The sequence below is a fragment of the Rattus rattus genome, chromosome 5, assembly GCF_011064425.1.
Source record: "Rattus rattus isolate New Zealand chromosome 5, Rrattus_CSIRO_v1, whole genome shotgun sequence".
Taxonomy (NCBI): Eukaryota; Metazoa; Chordata; class Mammalia; order Rodentia; family Muridae; genus Rattus; species Rattus rattus.
The window spans coordinates 13,889,451-13,910,913 of NC_046158.1; the positions used below are offsets into that span (position 1 = coordinate 13,889,451).

The window sequence follows — 21,463 nt, forward strand, 5'->3', positions numbered from 1 at the left end:
TGTGTGTGTGTGTGTGTGTGTGTGTTGTTTTGGGAGATTGAATCTAGGACCTTGTGAGTGAATGCTGGGCAATCACTAAGTATATCTCAAGATCCCAGATTTAAAACAAAACAAAGGAAGCTTGATGGGGATCCCTAAAAACTTCCAGTCCTGATCCAAAGGAATACTTTCTTCCTCCTCTCCTCCTCTTCTTCTTCCTCCCCTCCCTCCTCCTTCTCCTCCTCTTCTTCCTCCTCCCCTCCCTCCTCCTTCTCCTCCTCTTCTTCCTCCTCCTTCTCCTCCTCCTTTTAAAAAAAATTATTTATTTATTTTATGTATTTGAGTACACCATCGCTATCTTCAGACACACCAGAAGAGGGTATTGGATCCCATTACAGATGGTTGTGAGCCACCATGTGGTTGCTGGGAATTGAACTCGGGACCTCTGGAAGAGGAACCAGTGCTCTTGGCCACTGAGCCATCTCTCCAGACCTACTTTTTCCTTCTCGTTGTGATGTCATCGTGTCTAAGTGCTGACGCATGAACATAGCCTGGCGTGCGGTGAAGTACTCAGAAAACTCAAGGAATGCTAATAGCTTCCTAGTCCATCTCCCCTGAAGCGCTGCTCAGCCCAGATGCAGCCTGATAGACTTCCCAGCCCACCGTGCAGGCTAGGTCTCCAAGGCCCTCACCTCCCTTGTGCTCTCAAGGGGTTTGCACAGGCGTTGTGTGGTCCTAGCCTGCTGCTCCCGGTCTCTGTTTCAGCGTTTGTATGATACAGTTCTGTCATGGAAGACCCTGGGTGAGGTGGGGTCTGTTCTTGAGGAAGCTCCCTAGTGCCTGTCCTCCACTGTAGCATCACGAGATGGACGGTGGCACCTAGTTTCAGATTTGTCTCCTGAAGCTCTTTGTTAAGACAAGGTCATGCTACAGTAGTTCAAGCTTGCAATCCTCCTGCCTCAGCCTCCTTAGTACAAAGATTGTAGATGAGTGTTACTACACCTTCTCATATCACAGCTTTACTGGGTTACTGCTGACAGGCCTACCCTCTCCCTACACAGGGACTTAACTAGGACAGTTTACATAAGAGTTGAGTGGATCCAAATACTCTGAGATCAAAAGAAACCATGCCAAGCTCTCAAAAGGAAGACAGCCCCGCCAGCTGCCCAGTGGATTGCCTGGCCTTCGTGAATGCTCTTGGGGAGTAACATGACTTCTGAGGTCAGAGAGAGCCGCATCCAATAGGGGATGAGCCATTTCCTAGCTGCCGTTTTGTTCATCCGAGCCTCACTGTTGAGGTCTGCATGACCAGGGTATGATGAGATCTGTCACATGGAGAGATTAAGTAATCTGTGAGACCACAGAGGCCATATTCCCAGCCCCCTTCTTAGGTCAGACAGCAATTATGTGAATGTTGGCCAAGAGGAAGATGTCTGAAGAGGAGGGTGGAAGGAACCCAGTTGGGCCACTATGCAAGTAGGAAGCTGGTTTATAAACAACAACAAGGGTGTGAGCTGGCTCTGACAGAAGCATGCATCTGGAGGCTGGCCTGGGAGCCGGAAGTGGCAAGAGTCTGCTGTAGCACCCTTGCTGTCTTCCTCCACCCAGCATTCCTCCCCAGGTGCCGAGATACACAGCATGCCAGCCTTGCAGACCCTCGTCTTCGTCTCCCCATAGCCGCTCTGTTCCCCTCCAATCTGTTCTCACATGTATCTCCGGGATCTCAATCTGGACCTGTCTTTTCCTTGCCAGCTCCCATCTGTAGGGGCGACAGAGCCTGCGGCTCCTTCCCCGAGGACACGTCTGAAGTGATTTACCAAATACATCATCTGTACTTCTGTACTTGTATATGCAAAATCTACATATGTCCTCCTGCCGGGAGCTTCTATCAAGGCAACGTGCGGGATTGGGAATTGCTCATGGCCCAGCCTCTGGAAGATGTATCTGCCAGGGTTACATGTTCTCCACGCAAACAGGCGCATGAAGGTGGCAGGGCTGGGTGGTCACTGGAAAAGAGCAGCCCTGTGCACTTTAAGGACTCTGGTGAGAGATTTTCCTAGGCTAATAGACCAGTCCCTTTGATTTAAATCCCATCGTACAATGTAATATCCCCAAGGTGACATAAACATTAGTCACTGTTGGTCCTTTGTCTCATGCAAATGGCTGTGTAAGGCAGGAATCCCACACGAGCTATAATCTGCCACCTCCTTTTTAAAGGAAGGGTCTTGTGTGTCCCAGGCTGGCCTCAAATTTGCTGTCACTAAGGATAACCTTGAGTTTCTGATCCTCCTGACTGTGCCTCCTTCCCAGCTAACAGCTAGGATCACACGTGTTCACTACCCTGATTGTTTGCCTGTCTGTTTTGGCGTGTGTGTGTGACTTTGTGCGATATGCTGCAAGTCGAATCCAAGGTACTGTGTATGTGAAGGCAGCATTCTCCCCAACACCCACATCCCCAGCCCCTGTTGTCTTTCTTAATGACTGTCTAGACCATAAATGACCTCCCTATGGGCAACATTAAAGGACATTCTTGTCCCTTCATCTCCCCTAACCTCTAGCAATCAGTGGCTCTGTGGACAGCCCTGATCTCTTCTGTCTCACCACGTTCTTCCAGTTTTTCTCCTAATTTTTCTGGGCTACTCCATCTTACTCCTTGGCTGGTTGGATGATAAAACTCTCAGAATCTGATTGCCCATGGTGCTCTGAACATAACATTCTGATCGCTCATAATGTTCCAGTGAAGGAACCCAGGGCTTCACCTGCTATCCTTACACAGCAGGTCCTGAGGTCTTTTGCCCAGGCTTCTGTGAGCATCAAGCTACTTCCATGCCTCTTTGCCCTTCTCCCTGCGGATCTTCCCATTGGTGCCTCTTGAAGGATTGGCTGAACACATATCCAATCAGATCTCTCCTAACCGTGCTGAAAAGCTTCCGAGGGCTTCATGTTGTATTCGTGTGGCTGGTAACAAACAAACAAAACCTCCCAAGAGAATTCACCGATTCTGAGCAAGGTCGTGCACCTAGAGGCTGGCCTGGGAGCAAGAAGATCAGAAGCCTCTTGGCTCTGCTTCCCCTTTTGCTGTCAGCCTCCCCAGCTAATTTCTAAGTTCTCAGATAAACAACAGTCCTTCCTCAGACCTGGCCTTTGCACACCAACCTCCCGCTTGCTTTCAGAACACTTTCTTCTGTCCTCTCCTGGCCTGGTTAACTTCTTCCAGTGGCCATTTAATGTTACCCCTCAGAGCAGCCTTGCCTCGCTTTCACTAGACACCTGTGTCTAGTGTTGATCCTTCATGGTACTGATTGCGGGTGGTGTTGGGGGACCCTGCACACAGGGCTCACCCCCTGGTTCAGTTCACCATTGCATCACTGCTGACCCTCAGCAAGGGCTCTAGCACATAGCATGTGCTCAGTGAACGTTTGCCAAAGGGATGAACCCAGGTCTGCCTGCACACCTCCACAGATCAACTCTTATCCTAGGACACCGTTGGTTACCAGAATTTCCTGTTTCTCTCTGTGACTGGAGACAGACAAGTCGGAATGCCTAGGCAGGTGGTTGTGTATTCCCTCACTCAGTTCTCACAACCTGCTCTAAAGAGGTTCCATATTGGACTATGTATTTCTTTTATTTATTTATTATGTATACAGCGTCCTGCCTACATGCCAGAAGAGGGCATCAGATCCCATTACAGATATTGAACTGACCACTGAGCCATCTCTCCAGCCTGCCAGCTAACTTTTTATTCCTTTATTATTTATTTATTTATTTATTTATTTATTTATTTATTTATTTTTATATGAGTACACTGTTGCTGTCTTCAGACACACCAGAAGAGGGCATCAGATCCCATTACAGATGGTTGTGAGCCACCATGTGGTTGCTGGGGAATTGAACTGAGGACCTCGGGAAGAGCAGTCGGTGCTCTTAACCTCTGAGCCATCTCTTTAGCCTGCACGATGTATTTCTATTTGACACATAAGGAAATGAAAGCTTCAAGACAGTGTGAGCGAGTTGTACGGGAGCACACAGCATGAAAATGGCTGAGCCGGTATTCTAAGCTCTGTTTGGTTCTAAAGACTTCGGTCTGCGTAACGGCTGCCACATCGCCCTTTCTGCATACTGTGTGCTATAGCTGAATAAAACAGCTTATAACTTAGGCTCTTCCGGGGGAGTCAGATGCTTGCTTGTGGAAGTGGGATTGAGGGCACGATGGAGACACAGCTTGATAGAGAGTGTTTGCTTAGCACGCACAAAACCTTGTTCCATATCCAACGTCATATAACGTGGATGTAGTGATCCCATGCTTCTGATCCCAGCACTTAGGAGGTGGAAGCAGGAAAGTCAGATCAAGGTCATCCTGAGTTACATAGGGAGTTCCAGGAGAACCGGGGATACATAAGACCTTGCTCCAAAAAATAGACCAACAAGCAAAAACCCAGGGTACAAAACATCCTCAGATACCCAGGCTCAGGCCCACCGGACTCCTACAGCAAGGATGACAGGCATGGTGGGGAGGGACGGGGAAGCAGGGAGGAGAAAGACTAAAGTAAGACTGTACTTCTGCCTTGGTGGGGTCTGGGAATCAAACACTGCCGTGAACCACTGGGCATGGAGGAGGGACTGAGTGACGTTGGTTCTGGTTTGGACAGGAGCAGTCCTGTGGGAGTGAAGTCGACTTCTGGGGCTTTGATTCTGCCTGTGCAGTTCTCCCTGCTGTTTATGTATTCTCTGAGTCAATGATATGGGGCCCCTCTGGGCAGGCTCTGAGCAGAGGGCTGGGGACAAAGGTGAAAAGACCAGTGAGCTGCTCCCAGGTCTTAGGGAAAGAGGCAGGCTATGGTGTCAGCAGGGCCACTAGGAAACCTCCCTGTGGCCCACACAAATCTCCCCTATTAAATACCAAGCATATGCTTGTAAACTATTAACTATTAAGACAGAGGAGGGGGCTGTGGCCCCTAGTGTTAACCTGAGCAGGAGGGTGCCTCCCAAGGAGGTGACCTCTCAAAGCAGAAGATACAACCAGGCAATGAGGGGACGACCCATGCTAAAACACCTTACAGCCTGATATGTTCAGGACCCACAGTTAAGCACCTCTGGGCAGGCGTCAGCCACAAGCAGGAAGACAAAGGAAGGCTGGGACCTTAGGGCCCTGAATGCCATGCCCAGAAGCTCAAGTTTCTTGAAGAGGCATTGACTGGGATGATCCTGGGCAGGGGAGATCTATAAATCTGGAGAGGGAAGGTAGATTTAAAGGGAAAGACAAGAGACTATCGTGGGGATAGTCCAGGAAGGGAACAGGAAGCAAAGGCAGATTGCCTAGGAGGGTTCGGCCGGAAAGGAAAGATCCAGAGTGGATGGCTACTAAAGGGATAATTTTGTGGGAGGGTCTGTTTCGAGCCCTCTTCTAGAATGAAGAACCTCTTTCTGAGACTGGGGAAATGATCAGGTAGTAAAGGACTTTCTGCGCAAACATGAAGACCTGAATTTGAGTCCCCAGCACCCACAATAAAAAGCCATGTACAGGGTTGGGGATTTAGCTCAGTGGTAGAGCACTTGCCTAGCAAGCGTAAGGCCCTGGGTTCGGTCCCCAGCTCCGAAAAAAAAAAAGAAGAAAAAAAAGAAAAAGCCATGTACAGCTAGCACCTGCCATCCTGGGTTCGATTCCCAGCACCCACATGACAGCTCACAGCTGTCTTAATTTCAGTTACAGAGGATCTGATACCCTCACACAGACATATGCAGGCAAAACACCAGTGCACATAAAATAAAAACAACTCATTAAAAAGGAAAAAGGAAATGCCTTCTTAAGATTGGAGGTTGGCAATTTTGTGTGCCATTTTTTTATTTAGTGATTGATATGCAAGGGCCCAGCCCATTGTGGGTGGTGCCATCCCTGGGCTGGTGGTCCTGGGTTCTATAAGAAAGCAGGCTAAGCAAGCCATGGGGACCAAGCCAGTAAACAGCAAGTGCGCGCACACGCGCACACACACACACACACACACACACACACACACACACACACAACCGTTCTAACAACTCTGGCCTCCAGTTCCTGCCCTGACCTGTTGGAGTTCCTGTCCTGACTTCCTTCAGCGATGAACAGTAATGTGGAAGTGTAAGCCAAATAAATCCTTTCCTCCCAAGTTGCTTTGGTCATATTGTTTACCGCTCCTCTCCTGTTTTCCAGAAGCATCAGAACCATTCTTGAGTATGATAGTGTCCCAGTCTGTGGCCAGAGCCCTGCCTGGAAACTAGAATATTACACCTGTGAGCTTGAATTAGCTAAAAGATATTGAGCCTCTGTGTGTGCCTGCTTCTTAAAGTCCCAACAGTATGAATAAAGATCGGAAGAGCCCTAGGAGAGAGTGCAGCCACTTTAATTCCAACTGCATAATGGGGTTTCTCTCCCTCTTGACAAAGGGCCCTTTTGGAATCAGACATGGCGCCCAGCCTCTGCGACAGGAAGTATGCATTGCTCACATTTCTGTTCCAAGCTCTCCCAATCCCAGACTAGAAGGGTGATTTTTTTTTAAGGCCCATTAGCATAATTACCTGCCTGCACCACTACAGAGCAGCGATCAGATGAGCCTGCGAGTTTTGCCGTTATTTGGAGTAAGTCACCTGAAGTTCGCCGCCATCAGGATTCGTGGCTGCCTTGTGTAATCACCGGGAATTATTTAGTAATAGCAGAGGTACGGTGATCTAATTAGTTTTAATGCCTGGAGGCGCCCTCCCAGAATTATCAGCCTCAGAGCAATTCTAACTTCTAGGTTTGTTTCACTTTCTGGAGAGGATTTGATTCAAATCACCTGAAGTTCCTTCTTTATCGCCCCAAGTCATCTAGGGTCGAAATGGATCCTACCTCCATGCGTCAAAAAAAAAGCGCTAAGAGCAGGGGGGCCACAGGAAGCCAGGGTGGACACCCAACTAAGTGAAGAGCTAGATGGAATTTGATCCATCAGGTATTTTCTGGGAGAGCCCTAATTTCCCTCGCACTTAGTACCTCGTTTTTCAGCCAGCGCAGACTCTGCCATTATTTGGGTAAAACTAATGAGAGTCATAGACGGGAGCCGATTTGAGCCATTTTAACACTTAACCACACATCACATCCTGTGGAGAGAGCGGCTGCTGCTGTGTCACAGAGGGGACACTGAGGCTGAGAAGGTGAGGCATTCACTTCCGGTTGTAAGAGGAAGAGCTGGGATCTGAACCTTCCCGAATTCTTACTCAGTAATAATCCTGAGCCAGGCATGGTGGCACCTGCGGGTAATCCCCAGCGTGCTACAAGCAGAGAAAGACAGATGTTTGTGAGTTCAAGACCAGTCTGGCTTACACTGTGTTTCAGAGAGGGCCTGTCTCGTTTCCTTATAAAAGAAGGAGGAGGAAAGAGGAGAGAAGAGGAGGAGGAAGAGGAAGAATCTTAGCTGTATCGAGGAGATAGAAGAGTCAGGAGTGGAACCAAAATTCTAATTTTAAACCCAGTGGAGCCTTGGCCATAGCTAGAGACTTGTGAAGCGCATGGACAGTTCAGCAGGGGCTGGGTACCAGGCTCTCAATGAGGCGTGACCAGCCGCCCAGCTCTGGTCTTTGCTTCCAGCTTCTCGCCAGTCTCCTCGCCAGCACCCGCTTCTCATTCAGAAGCCAATGTCCCCTGTTGTCATCCTGTGTGTTAACAAAACCCACTTTGAGATCCTATTTGTCTGCTTCCGGCAGAGGGTGGCCTGGTTCCACAGGAAGGGTCAGGAGGTGGACTGGCTTGTCACCATTCTCCCCGGGGACTGAGGCCACACCCAGGCCTCTCTGGGCTTTGCTTCCCCATCTCTATAAGAACGGTGGGGTAAGGCTCCTTTATTGAATGTGTGGCCTTGAGCTCAGCAGTCCTGTTGACCTGACAGCACTGGGACCATTCCCATTGCCGGGTTTTAAAACCAGCTCTCTAAACCAACAAGCTGCAGAACCCTCATTTCGCCTCATTTTGTGGGGAGGATGGAGGAGGGAAATTGTCTGTTTGTTTTGAGACTGACTCTGCCTTAGTCACTGTTCTCTTGCTGTGGAGAGACACCATGATCAAGGCAACTCTTATGAAAGGAAGCATTTAATTTGGGGCTGGCTTACAGTTTCAGAGGATTGTCATCATGGTGGGGAACATGGCCCTGGAACAGTAGCTAAGGGCTACATCCTGATCTGCAGGCAGAAAGAGAGAGGGAAGAGACAGAGACAGAGACAGAGACAGAGAGACTGGGCCTGGCATGGGCTTTTGAAACCTGCCTACTCCCAGTGACACACTTCCTGTAACAATGCCACACCTCCAACATGGCCGCACCTTTTAATCCTTCTAATCCCTTCAAACAGTTCCACTCCCTGGTGACTAAGCACTCAAATGTCTGGACCTATGGGGTCCATTCTTATTCAACCCACCACAGTGTCTTATGCAGCCCAAGCTGGCATCAAACTAGGTAGACAAAGAAAACCTTGGGCTCTTGATTCCCCGAGCCTCGCCTCTCAAGTGCTGGGATCATCACCACCATATCCAGCTTAGAACTCCCACGTCATACAAAAACCATCCGTCAGAAAGAAGCTGATCCAATGGGAGCTGAGTAAGTGAAAGAGGTCTCTCCTACTCACAGCCCTTTGTGTCTCCTCAGACAATGAAGGCCAATGAAACCTGTCCTGTATGAACTAAACTGTGCCTCCCCGGGTCCCGTCTCTGAACACCTGACTATCCCTGTGGCAGCCTAAGAGGAGCCTCAGCAAAGCCAGCGGACCGGTGTGCTGCGTGAACTGTCTGGCAATGTCTGTTCCCAAGCTCCAAGCAGAAGCTCAGCGGACCCTGCACATGCTGGGTAGCCAGAAGGACAGGCTGTGCCCTGATTCTGCTTGTCTATTTCTCTGTGTCATTTTAATCCCCCTGTCCTCTCTCACCACCTTCTAACCTATGACCCCACTTACCACTTTCTGTTGCCTTATAATAGACACCCCTCCCCCTGGACAGCTGCCTCCTGACAGGGAAGGCACCATTGACACCCTTGGTATTGATACTAAGCGGAGAAGGCTTCCCAGAGGGTATGCGCACCAAAGGGACACCAACTCAGAGTAGGAGCTGTATGTGAAGAGGAAGCAGGCTTTCTTTCTTCCTTCCTCTGCTTCTCTGTCTCTGTCTGTCTCTGTCTCCTTTCCTCCCTCTCTTCCTCCCTCCCTCCCCCCACCGTGTGTGTGTGTGTGTGTGTGTGTGTGTGTGTGTGTGTGTGTGTTTCAAGACAAGGTTTCTCTTTATAGCCCTGGCTGTCCTGGAACTCACTTTATACACCAGGTTGACCTCGAACTCAGGAATCTGCCTGCCTCTGCCTCCTGAGTGCTGTGGTTAAAGGCCTGTGAGCTTCATGACCCCATCTCCCCTCCCAGCCTCCCTCACACACACAGACCAGACAGCCTGGTTCCCTCTGAGACACAGCACATGGACGTGGGTCAGGGGGTTTCAGGCTGCCTGTCGTCCATCTCATGCTGACTGGTCCCCAGGCTGGAATGTGGCCCGTGACTTCTCATCTCTCCCCTTGGGGCAGGACATCAACACCCAGTCTCCACTGGGAGGAGCTGTGGTTTGGAGTCTGAGACACTGCCCCACTCCTCAGCTCCTTATCTGGCTTCTGCTCCTCACGGCCATTCCTCAGCCCTGCAACCCTCCCTTGGTCCTGGCTAATGGTCCTCCAAATACAAGCTCTTTTGTTCACCAGGCAGCTTACTTGGCCCTCAGCCCTAGCTTGATCTTAACGAGCCCAGGGTCAACTGAAGGATGAGACGGCTCCATTAGACTGTGGCTGCCTACAGCTGGGTACTCGCTTCTTCCTTGCTCAAACTCTCAAACTTCTCTTCACAGCCCTTTCTACTCTAGGACTGTGGTGCTCTAGCATGCGAGTTCTCTCTCTCTCTCTCTCTCTCTCTCTCTCTCTCTCTCTCCTCATCTCCCTTTCCCTTCCCTCTCTAAACCTATTCTGTGACTCATGAGCCCCTCTCCCTGCCCCGCTGCCTCCTGAGTGTTGGGGTATGATAGGCACCCCACCACCCAGTGATACTTAATTTGGGATACTTAATTTGGCCATGACGGGGGACATCTTTGTCCGGCTGGACTCTACAGAGTAGTCTATAATTCACAGGTTCAGCGCCAGCCTACCCCAACAGTCACCCCAGGCTGAAGCTCCTCCCCACCAGGGCTCCCTCCAGCCTCTCCTGCCGTTGGCCCCAGGCTTCTTCTAGCCACCATTGTGGGGCTCACTTCTGTGAAGCTAAATTCTATCTATGGGGGCTCCAAAGGCTGCTTCGTACCACCCTGTGTACTAGCTTATCCGAAGAGGCCCACACGCAGCCCTGTAGAGCTCGCAAACTCCCTTTCATTGCATTAAGTCCTTCAGCCACCCATTATTTACTCAACATACACTCAAGGGAGCGTGTTCCGCCATGGAGTTGACGCTCCATGGCGTGTGCAGCAGGCAAGGGTTGCCTTGATCCCTGAACAGAACACGTGAGGAAGATGGGGCTGAAGAGTGTGAGATCACACGGTAGAAAGACCCTCTGGTCTAGGGCAGGGCCTAAGGGGGAAGGACCCCAATGGAGGCTGGCAGAGACACGGGGGTGATGGGTAGAGGTTGAAGAGGATGGATGTGAGGAAGGGCTCCCGGAAATCATCCTCCGAGGTGGGGTAGTTGGATTTCCAGGTGGCTTGGCTGTGGGAGGAGGAATCTGGAGAAACGACAGGAGAAGAAGGGAGGTAGAGGCTATCACAGCACCAAGAGCCATTTGTCTCCACAGGGACAGCCCAGGCGGCTGTGGTTGCTCTATGCTGCACAGCTCTGGGGTTCTCACCAGAACCAACACTTCCTCTCTGGTCACCCGCTGTCACACAAGGTCTGACTGGAGAGCCGTCCGTCATCCCATCTCACAAGTAGGAAAATCAGGCTCAGGAAAGTCACCTTCCTTTCCCAGGACCCCAGGCCCGCAGAGTGGCAGAGACGCTGATGCACGGTCCTCGGGACTACAGGGACTCTTAGCCCAATGGACCCAGAAAACGATAGGGGGCTTGGGATCTACAGTCTGGGCTCAGGATTGGCATTAGTCAGAGAGCACTTGAGGGGAAGAGGTGTTGTTGAGGACCCTGCGGGAAAGCAGAGACAGAGCAGGAGGACTGGCCTGGACTATACAGGGGATGCAGCAGGAAGGGATGGGATAGGGGTACTTGAGGGGGAAGCCCAACATGAGTTCCCTGGCAGAGGGAACAGAACCCCAAAAGCAGAACTGGGCACCACCAGGAGCAGTGGTGAGAATGGACTTACGCCCCACTGTGCTACTGTTGCTTCACATAGTAGGCCTTCAACAAGGAACTTCCCTGTGTGGTGTGGAGGGGGGCAGAGACAGAGACGCAAAGAGGAAGGAGGGAGATGCACACCCCAAGAGACACAGAGACAGACCAAGAGGGTGACATCCAGGCAGCAACCAGGAGCAGTCTCGGGAAGGAACCAGTGCCTTCTGTGCATCAGAGGGCAGTGTGAAAGAAGAGCCCACAGAGGCGGACAGCTCTCCACGGCCCTCCACAGAGCTGGCCAGACAGCTCTCTCCTGCCCCCCACAGAGCTGGCCAGGGAGGAAGCGTTAGGAGTGGAGGGCTCTCTGGGAAGGTCACGTGGCAGCTCCCTTCGTGAAGCTTACACAGCCCCTCCCTCGAGGACGAGCCTCAGGAGCCCTTCTGCCTCATCCCCAGGGTGAGGGCACCCACCGAGCAGATGTGTGTGGCCCTGAGCTCAACCAACTGCACTTCAGACCCAAAGACTTTTCTCTCTGAAGATGCCCCTCCCCCACCCTCTATTTCCCATACGGGCTGTAATGGCTACTCCTACTGCTCCGTGGCCGGTATCCCGCCATAGCAAAGGGGTGAGCCCCAGGCAGAGCTGGGGTGCTCTGGAGACAAGTGCCTAGGCCTCTTCAGCAGCCAAGGTGCCTTGGTCTTGCCAATCTGGACGCGGAATTAGCCTACAGGGACTGAGGAAGGCAGAAAGACCCTATCACTCCTTCATGTGCTCACGTGAGGGTTTCTGCAGCCATGGAGCCCTCTTTTGCCGGGACACTGCCCCTCTCCCACAGGCCCTGCGCCTCACACACTCCCATCTGTCTGTACATGGAGGCGCTAGGGGAATGTAGGTCACAGGCAGGAAGTCTGACTTGTGGTGATCCAGCTGCCCCGCACAGCCATCGGATTGGATGGCCATTTGCGTCCCTCCACCCCCTCTGTCGTGCTCTCCTGGGTCAGTGTGACCCAAGCCACCCTGCTGCCCAGGAGAGGGCAAGGGACGCCTCTTAGTCATTGTCCTCTTCTCTGTAAGATTGTCCCTCTGCTGGACAAGGTGGCCTCTTCGAAAGATGAAGCAATTTATCAGCCTCAAAGCGTTTTCAGACAGAGCCCGTGGGATATCCCAGAATGAGAGGAAGGCTATGACCATAGCTGGTTGGGCTGGCTTCCCAGGGAGGGGTGTGAACTGTGAATGACACGTGAGAACCTCATCCCTCCACCCCGGAAGTTGGGATCTCATCTGGAAGAGTGATCACAAACTCCTCCATAAAACGTCACCACATGGCCCTGCAGACACAGACACCATCCCCCCCTTCTACTCAGTGTCTGCTTTGCTACTTCTCGGTATCCCCTGCGTCGTCAGAAAGCCTTCTCGGAGGTGACTTCAGCGGTGTCCACACACGGGTGGGACAGACCAGAGTCAGGGCGAGTGGGGAGAACTGAGATGGAGACCACCAGAGCAGAGGCGAGAAGGACACATGGAGTAATTATGGTGGCATCAGAAAGGGAGAGCGTGTGGCCCTGAGGCCAGAGCCAAGTGTCATCTAAGGGTCAGTCTGTGGCCCACTTTGAGCCCTGTCAGTGACTTTAGATTTTTTTTATTACCACCACGGCAGACCAGCTGTACATGGAGGACATGAAGGAGCCCAAGAAGTGAGTGAGACAGCTGCCTAGGTGTCCAGGGCTAAGGTGAGGCGGGGCTGAAGAGGGAGAGGCAGGGCAGCGCTGAACTTTTATAAAGCAGGCAGAGGCTTCAGAGGACCTGTTTCACCTTTCCCCTGCTTCCATCTTCCCATCATGCAGTGTGTCTGTCAGGAAGATCTTAGCAGGTCTTTTTGGGTTTCCACACTCCTACGGCTGTTTACCACCTACTCCAGACTCACTGGGCTTCCCAAGGTGACTTCTGGAAGCTTAGGGCACAACTGTGGCTTCAGAAGGCCTGGGGTAGGCTGGCCCACAGCTTTATCCGGAAAGCAGAAGCAATGAGGCTAGCTGGCTAGACAGTGGGGAAAGGCTAGACTCACTGCCTAGGGAGGCCAGTCAGAAAGGAGGCCTGGCAGGGAGAGCCTGGGTGGGAATCAGGTCCCATCCCTTGTGGGGCAGTGCCAAAGGTGGATAAACACCTGCATTTTGTCCCCTACAAAATAAGAATGGGACATGTGCCAGGAGGAGCATCAGGGGCAGGAGGGCTTAGAACAGAGCCAGCCTCCAGACTGGTTAACGGGACGCCATCTGTACTAGGCTGCGTATCGAGACAGACACTGGGAACGGACAACTTAAGAAACAAGTTAGTATTCACAAGAAGAGGGGCCCTGCGAGTCCTGCCACTCCCACCCCCACTCCCCACCTACCCACCCTCTCTCACCCTACCCACCCTGGAGGAGATCACAGACAATAACAGCAGATGCAAGAGGTGACAAGGGAAGGGGGGCTCTTCCAAAACTACACACTCCACGAATGTGGCATGTCTTTGCCCTAAGCACACATAAGTGTAAACGCTCCCTCCCTCCTTCGGTCTCCCACTCAGAGTGCCTTTCTCTAGGGGACACTAGCTACTGTCCTCTGCAAGGGCTTTATCCTGGCCCTGCCCTGGCCAGCTCAGCACAGTACGGCCCATTCCTTCCCTGAATCCGCAGCCTTCCTGCCCAGCTGGCTCTATAGGCCTGGGTGTATCAGCAATGTGAGGCCCTCTGTCACTTCTTTTCCTTACTAAGCTTTCTTCTTGATGGCACCACAGGATAGCAGGTATGAGGGGTAGGACAGGTGGGTAGGGCAGGTGGGTAGGGCAGGTGGGCAGGACAGGTGGGCAGGACAGGTGGGCAGGACAGGTGGGCAGGACAGGTGGGTAGAATAGGTGGCATCGCTGTCTGCCTGCCCTGCTAGGAAGACCAGAGGCCACAGTAAGGCTGGCCTGAGGTTGCCTGGGCAATGGAGAGGGCAAAGTGGATCTGAGGCCAGGAGACCCAGGCCTTAATGGCAGCTGAGGGGAAGAACAGGCGCCTGTATTCATTCCATTTCTGTTGCTGTGATAAAATGTCTGACAACATAATTCCAGGTTAGAGTCTACCATTATGGGAGGCCACATAGCAGGAACTTGATGCAGTTAGCCCCATCCACAGTCAAGGGCAGAACACATGCTTTCCCTCTTTGATACAGTTCAGGACCTGAACCCAGGGAATGGTGCCACCCACTTTGAGGCTGGCTTATCCCTCATCGGTTGGTTACATAATGAAGGCAGTCTCTCCAGAGACCAACTAAGTCTACAGAATCCCTCACTGAGACCCTCCTCCCTGGAAATTCTAGGAGTTGATAAAACTGTCACGGTGTCCAGGAGTCCTAGGTTTGAGTTCTACCTGTAGCTATGTATCCTGGGGCCCTTCGGAGCCTAAAGAGCTCTCTAGGCACAGGCAAGGGCTCCCCATTGCTCAACGGGAAGTCAAGGGCTCCATCCTTGAGTATCCAGCACACCATCTGGTGTGTAGCGGTGTCAAAGGGACCAGCTCTGTCTCCCTGCCTCCCTGCCTCCCTGCCTCCCTGCCTCCCTGCCTCCCTGCCTCCCTGCCTCCCTGCCTCCCTGCCTCCCTGCCTCCCTGCCTCCCTGCCTCCCTGCCTCCCTGCCTCCCTGCCTCCCTGCCTCCCTGCCTCCCTGCCTCCCTGCCTCCCTGCCTCACCAGAGACATGTCCCCTCTATCAGCCTGCTCACAGGGTGAGCCTAGAAATGGAAGGGGTCATCGAGATGGCTCAGGGGATAAAGACACTTGCAGTTCAAGTCTGACAACCTGAACTTGATTCCTGGAACCCATGTAAAGACAGAAGGGGGAAACTGACTCCATAAAAGTCACCATTTGACCTCTACATGTACAGCGTGACACCAACACACACACACACACACACACACACACACACACATGCACAGACACACAGAGAGACACACAGGACACACAGACACACAGAGACAAACACATGCCCGCACGCATGCACACACACAATGGGAAGACCTGGTTTTGCATTCCTTTTCCTGATTCAGGTGTACCAGGCTAGTATTGTTGCTTCACCACAGATAAGGAAACTGAGGCTTGAGGCTTCCCAGGTCTTAGCCCAGGACCTGTTGAGTATCAGAATCAAGAAGAGACCTGAGAGGCAGAACAGGCTTCATTAGAGCCTAAATCTGAAGTATCAGACTCAACCTCAAAAAAGGGCCGCATAATCTCGGTCTCAGAGACAAAGATACATGGCTCTCGGTTTGACTGTACCGGCTTTGTGTCTTTGGGCAAGTCGCTCAGCCTCTCTGAGAAGCCCTCTCATCTCCAGCATGAGGGTTGGTAGAGGAAAAACGAGGTGATGAACGGAAGGGGGCGGCTGGGCACATCTGTGATCTTAACATTAGCCTCACTCCTGGCTAGCCCTGGACAGCATCTAGTCTCTCTGGCTCAGAAGAAGAGACCAGGGCATCATGACCTCAGACTTCTGACAGCTTTGAGCCCAAAATAGCTCTGTCTTTAAACCAGCCCGATCCTGTCACAGCTGTGCCTGCATTTTGCTGTCCCCTGTTGAGCTGACACAGGCTCTTGCCATGTCACATAGTCACGCCTGGTCCTGAACTGGCTCAGCAAACAGTCCTCAGAAGGGAGATTTTCCATAGCAAATGGAAGAGCCCACGGTTGAGCCCAGCGACGGCTCTCAGACAGTGCAACCAGAGAAAAGTCCCAGACTGCCCATCCAGCACCCTGGGTTTGGTCACTGCTCTTTGCGTGTGCTCTCAACTCCCTTGAGCCTCAGTTTCCGCTTCTGGAAAATAGGCTAACGGCAGCCTGCAGGTTGGTTATGAGAATTCAAGCCCACCGTGTACAGCAGAGACTGTTCCTGACACTCGACTCGGCACAAGTACTCCAAAAATAGTGCTGTTAGCTGAGCCTGCAGTTCCAGTTGCCCAGGAAGCTGAGGCAGGAGGATTGTTAAGTTTAAGTCATGCCTGAGCTGCTGAATGAGTTCAGTGCAAACCCGGACAAATGAGTTATGGAGACCTTGCTTCAAGATAAAAAAACAAAAAGAAGTTGCAGGGTGGTTGGGCATGCCTAGAATCCCAGCGCTGGGGCGGGGGCAGATGCAAGTGCATCTCCATGAATTCAAGAGCCTGGTCTACATTGCGAGTTAGTTCCAAGACCCTTTTCTCAAAAGAAAAGAAGAGTGTGGTGGGTAAGGGTATAGGCCAATAGAAGAGCTCTTGTCTGGCATGTTTGAGATCCTGGGCTTGATCTCCAGGCCTGGGGGAATATGTTGTGACTACTTCATCTGTAATCCTCAGGACACAGCAAAGGTACAACTGCCTCCTTGCCACAGGGCTCCAAATGCCCTGGGTAAAAGCAATTGCTAGTGACCAGAGGAACTAGGGTGTAAGCCAGTGTCCCACCCCCAGGAGTCACAAAGCAACCGACGCCTCCCAGCACATTCAGATGTCCTACTCACCTGTGTGAGCAATAGAGCCCCCACAGGGGTCCAGCCACACTCGCTTTCATTTTGTGTTGGGAGTACACACAGACAACTGGGCAGCAACACCCAGAGCAGGGCTGGGCCTGCCAATTTGTCTGCTCAAGAAACTGAGGCTGAACCAATAGCAGGGACTGGCTCTGGGCTCCCCAGAAACCCAGAATGCTGATTTGAATCTAGATGGTTAGATCTGGAACATTCTACCATGGAGACCAACATCCCTAAGTGACAGTTACCCACACAGAAGCCCAGAGAAGGGAAGGAGGGCTGGGTCCAATGGGCCAACAAGAGGTCCAGCTACTGCCATTCATTCATTCATTCATTCATTTATCCAATGACATAAATACATGTCCTCAGGAGGTACTGCTAACACGAAATTACAAGCAAACAATGCTAGCAAGACAGGCTCTGCCCTCAACATCCTATGATTTCAGATAGGGGTCAAGGTAGTGACCAGTGTCTTACGGGTACACACCGAGAGCCCAGAGCAGGGTGTGGTGGGAAAGACGACAGAACCATGAGAGTCCTGGAGAAAGAGGTGGGGGGGGAGGGGCTTCCTTCTCTGCTGCCCACAACCCCTCTTTCGTCCCTGTCTTTGCCACTTACAAGGACTACCAGAAAGACTTGCTTTTTTTGAAGGACAAACCTTGGCTGATACTTGTCCCCATTTACAGATGGAAAAACTGAGGCCCATGAAAACAGAGCTCTGTTGGCAGGTCATGCACAGCTTCTAAGCTCTCTTCTCCCACGGGTCTTCCTGCTTCTTATTAGCTCTTCGGCTGGCCCTTATCCCCAGCCCTCCTTGGCCTTGACCTAGGAGACTCTCACATTTTTGTTTTTATTAATCAATCGGTCTTTCTATCTATGTACTTATTCGAGACTAGTTGTCCTGAAACTCAGTATGTAGACCAAGCTAGCCTCAAATTCATGGAGATCTGCCTGCCTCTGCCTCCTGAGTGCTGGGTTGTAAAGTGTGTGCCACCACACCGGGCTTAGATTCGCTTCTCAAGTTCAAGTTCGGCTGCTTCCTCTTTGCCCATCAGTGTTGATGGCTATGATTCCTCTGCCCAGCGACCAAGACCCTGAACATGAATGGAAGCCACATTCAGCATGTCTCCGCCAGATGGGAGGAAGTCTCACGAAACTTCAAGAGAGGAGAAGATCCTAGAGTTCCGCCCAGCTTGGCTATACCAGCTTTGTCCCCATCGGGTTCCCAGGACCCTTCACGGAGCTTGCCGAGAGCACTGCTGCAGGTAGAGAACCTTCCAGAGTGCCTCCACCTCAGGCCTTTGCGCCGCCCTTCTGTCTGCCTGCGATGCGTTTCTTTGCCTCTTTCCCCAGGTGAACTGCATCCGCTCAGCTCCGTGCTCACGCGGTAGCGTATCTGGACACCCACTAATGCCAAGCCGAGAGATGTGCTCTGGGGATCCGGAGAGCTTGGAGATTAGAGGGGTGCTGTACAGTTAATCCCATACCAATGAAATCCACAAAACACAACAGACTGGACCAGAGACTGCAAGACAGTGAGATCTGATTCAATGGACTTGGGAAACACGGTCCAGAGAATGAAGGCTTCTCAGAAAAGACAACTTTCTAGGAACCAGGACAAGAAATAAGATTCAAATGGCTGAAGAGATGGGGTGGGGGCGGGGGAATGCCCTAGACAGAAGGAACTGCCTGTGCAAAGGCCCTGAGGTGGGTCAGGCCAGCATGGCTGGTGCAGGGGGAAGGGACAGAAGTATAGTTCTGTGGCTCAGACCTGAAAGGTAAGTCATACGGGTACTAGGGGGAAAAGGGTCAAGAATGGGAGGGAGGCCTGGTTATGGCGGTCTCAGAAGCCGGGGGGTGGGGGAGGAATGTTTCAAAGAGAGAGTCATGGAGAATCTGAATGACCTGCTCACACTCCCATGGCTATGCACGGTGATGGAGCCTCCCAGGAAGAAACCAGAGATAAATGAGGAGACCCCTGGTTCAGTGGCATCAGTATCACTACAGGAAGGAAAACAGAGCACGCGCCTTTTCCCTCCGTATGCACAGACTGAAACAAGACCACGTGGACTCAACGGTAGGGAGCTATCCACAGGCTAGGAGCAGGGCTCTCAGAGAAACCAGGTCACCTGGAAATGGTCTTCCAGCTTCTGGGTCGGCGAGGACGTGACTGCCACTGTCATTTCTCGCTAGCCTACAGCATAGTGTCATGGCCATCCACACTCCCAGGGGCTACCAATGGCATGGAGTCACCTCTTTCAGAAAGCCCTCCTTGACGTGGGATAAGGGGATCCACGCTGTCTGGGCTTCGTCCTTGGAGGCCTAACTGGGCTTTGGACTAACCTGGGAACTTTGTAAAGGCAGCGGCAACGTTGGGCTTCTGCGCCCCCAGAACCCCAGTTCAAGACCCGAGAGTAGTGCAAACAAATGAACAAACAGATGAGGAAAAAGCACTGGAGAGAGGCTTCCTTTCTTGTCCTGGCCCAGAATGGGTTTCAGCTGTAGAGCTCTGAGGCTGGCTCAGTGGAAGGCCAGTCCCTGCTCGGCTGTACTGGGAACAAGCCCATAGAGACTAGGAATGCAAGGGCTCCTCCTCTGCCCTTCCAGCCTTGCCTGGAGTCTCCTCTGTCTCGATGCCTCTTCCCTTGATCCAAGACATACACACACACACACACACACACACACACACACACACACACACACACACACACACACACACCAGAATAGCAGAATCCCCAAGATCAACAGGCTAAGACAGGGGTCAGTTTGCACACCACTGAGATAAAAGCTGTCTCGGTTTCCAGCCTCATCCTGCCCAGAGGCTGCTGTGGGCAAACACAGGAGACTGAGAGAGGGGCTGTAGGCTCCTGAGATATCTCTGGATGGGAAGGGGCTCCAGGGACCTCCAGAGCTCTGCCTAGCCATGTTGATCCCTGCAACCCTTCCGCTTCCCCACGATTCTCCAGGTTAAACCTGATCTGTGCCTTCCTGGAGCAACATGGAGGAGCCTTTATGGGTCATTCCTAGGCTATGCTGCTCTTGAGGTGGATAATTCCAGAAACGTCAAGCCTATCTTACAGCCCAGACTGTGTGTCCCAGAGCTCCCCACCAGGAGCTTCTAAAGCAGGTCTTGGTATTCATGGGTGGCCTCCCATTCCAGACCAAAACCTCTTCCAGAACAGAAGCTGTATTCCTCCCCCCTCCCCTCCTCTCCAAGGACTGGTTGTTACATGGATGAAGTGTCCCGCAGATCACCCAGGGTTCACTGGCCTGTCGCCTTACTGTCTGAAGATACCAGGTCCATAGTAGGGCCTGGCCCAGCTCTCCTGGGGGCTGCAGCTTGAAGCATGTCAAAATCCTTCTCCCTCTGGACAGAACTGGGCTGCTGTAGGAGGAAGGGAATTTGGCCTTGACTCTGGGCCAGGCAGCCAAGCCTGGCTGGAACAAGGGAGTCTGGAGGGAGCTATCTTTTTTTAGAGTGTGTGGTCTCCAAAGGGCCACAACCCTGAGAAGACTTGCATAAGTCATTAGCCATCGAAAACCTCCTTACCTTACCGAACGGCCCTGTCTCCCCAGTAAACCCCTCATCCTGCCCCCCTCAACCTCCTTCTCTCATCTCTACTCCTGCCCTCCTGCTCCTCTCTGTTGCTGGGAGACAGCCACCATATGCCAGCATCCTAGCCAAATGAGCAGGAGCCTGGCCAGCAAGTAGCCAGTAAGCTTGGATACCTGCGTCCCTGGGGTCCCAAGCCTCCCGGACCCCTCCCTGCCCCCCCCCAAGAACTACTCCGTGGTTTCCAGGCTGCAGCCCCACTCTGCCTGGGCTCTGACCACAGCAACTTTTCTCAGCATTTTGCTCAGGGCTTCCAGGGTCCCCGGGGAGCTGAGAAAGGTAGCTCCCCCAACTGCAGCAGCCTGGGGGCCCTTGTGTACCAGAGAGGAAAGCTGGGAGCTTTCAGTTCAGCCCTGGCCTTTAATTACAAGGTACATTCAGTTGCCTGCTCGTTTTTTTGCTGCTCTGCAGACCTCACTAATTGAATTTGCCACAGCAGCAGACAGACCTAGGGGACCGAGAGACCAAGGAGCAGGGGGGCCCTATAAACTTACTTCTTTTCCTGCTTGGCCAAGAGCAAAGTGCAAGAAGCCAAGAAACTCTATCCGGTTACCGGACCATACCAGTGCCACGTCTAAGGGGGACCCTTCAGCCCCATGACCCATGGCCCAGGGCACCCATGCCTGCCCTAACCCCAGAGGCCAGGTGGCACCCAGACGCCTGCCTCCCCTGACCCATTTCAACTCTGATTCCCAAAGCTGAGCAAAGTCTGCTGGAGCAGTAGGCTAAAATCCCAAACTCTGCCACTTAGCCACTTGGCTGGCTCAGCTCACCTACCGTAGGAGTCGCCTGGGTCCAGGAGGGAGTCGGGCTCCATGGCGTGTGGGCCCCTGGGCCGCGGCCCCACCTGATTTATGAACCGAGGCCGTCTCCATGAGCGCCTGCGCTTCTCCTTTTGTATTCCATCTGGCGGCTTCTCCAACTAGATGACTGGGTATTCCTGCAAGCAGGCCCCTTTCCAGCCCTCGCCTTCATACAGTACATTTAAAGTAGCAGTAACCTTTTTTTCCTCCCCCCGCAGCCTGCCTGGAAACATTAGAAGGGACCGAGGCGGCGAGATGT

At 52.4% G+C, this 21,463-nt stretch overlaps 1 protein-coding gene across 1 annotated transcript in view; it reads right to left on the reverse strand.

Annotated features, from left to right (window-relative positions):
• Positions 1–21,463, reverse strand: part of Dab2ip (DAB2 interacting protein) — a 170,744-nt gene extending 149,281 nt beyond the window's left edge. The window contains exon 1 of the mRNA XM_032903189.1: positions 21,179–21,463. Within this exon, the coding sequence (XP_032759080.1) occupies positions 21,179–21,218 (40 nt within the window). The 5' untranslated portion in view covers positions 21,219–21,463. The remainder of the gene's footprint in view (positions 1–21,178) is intronic.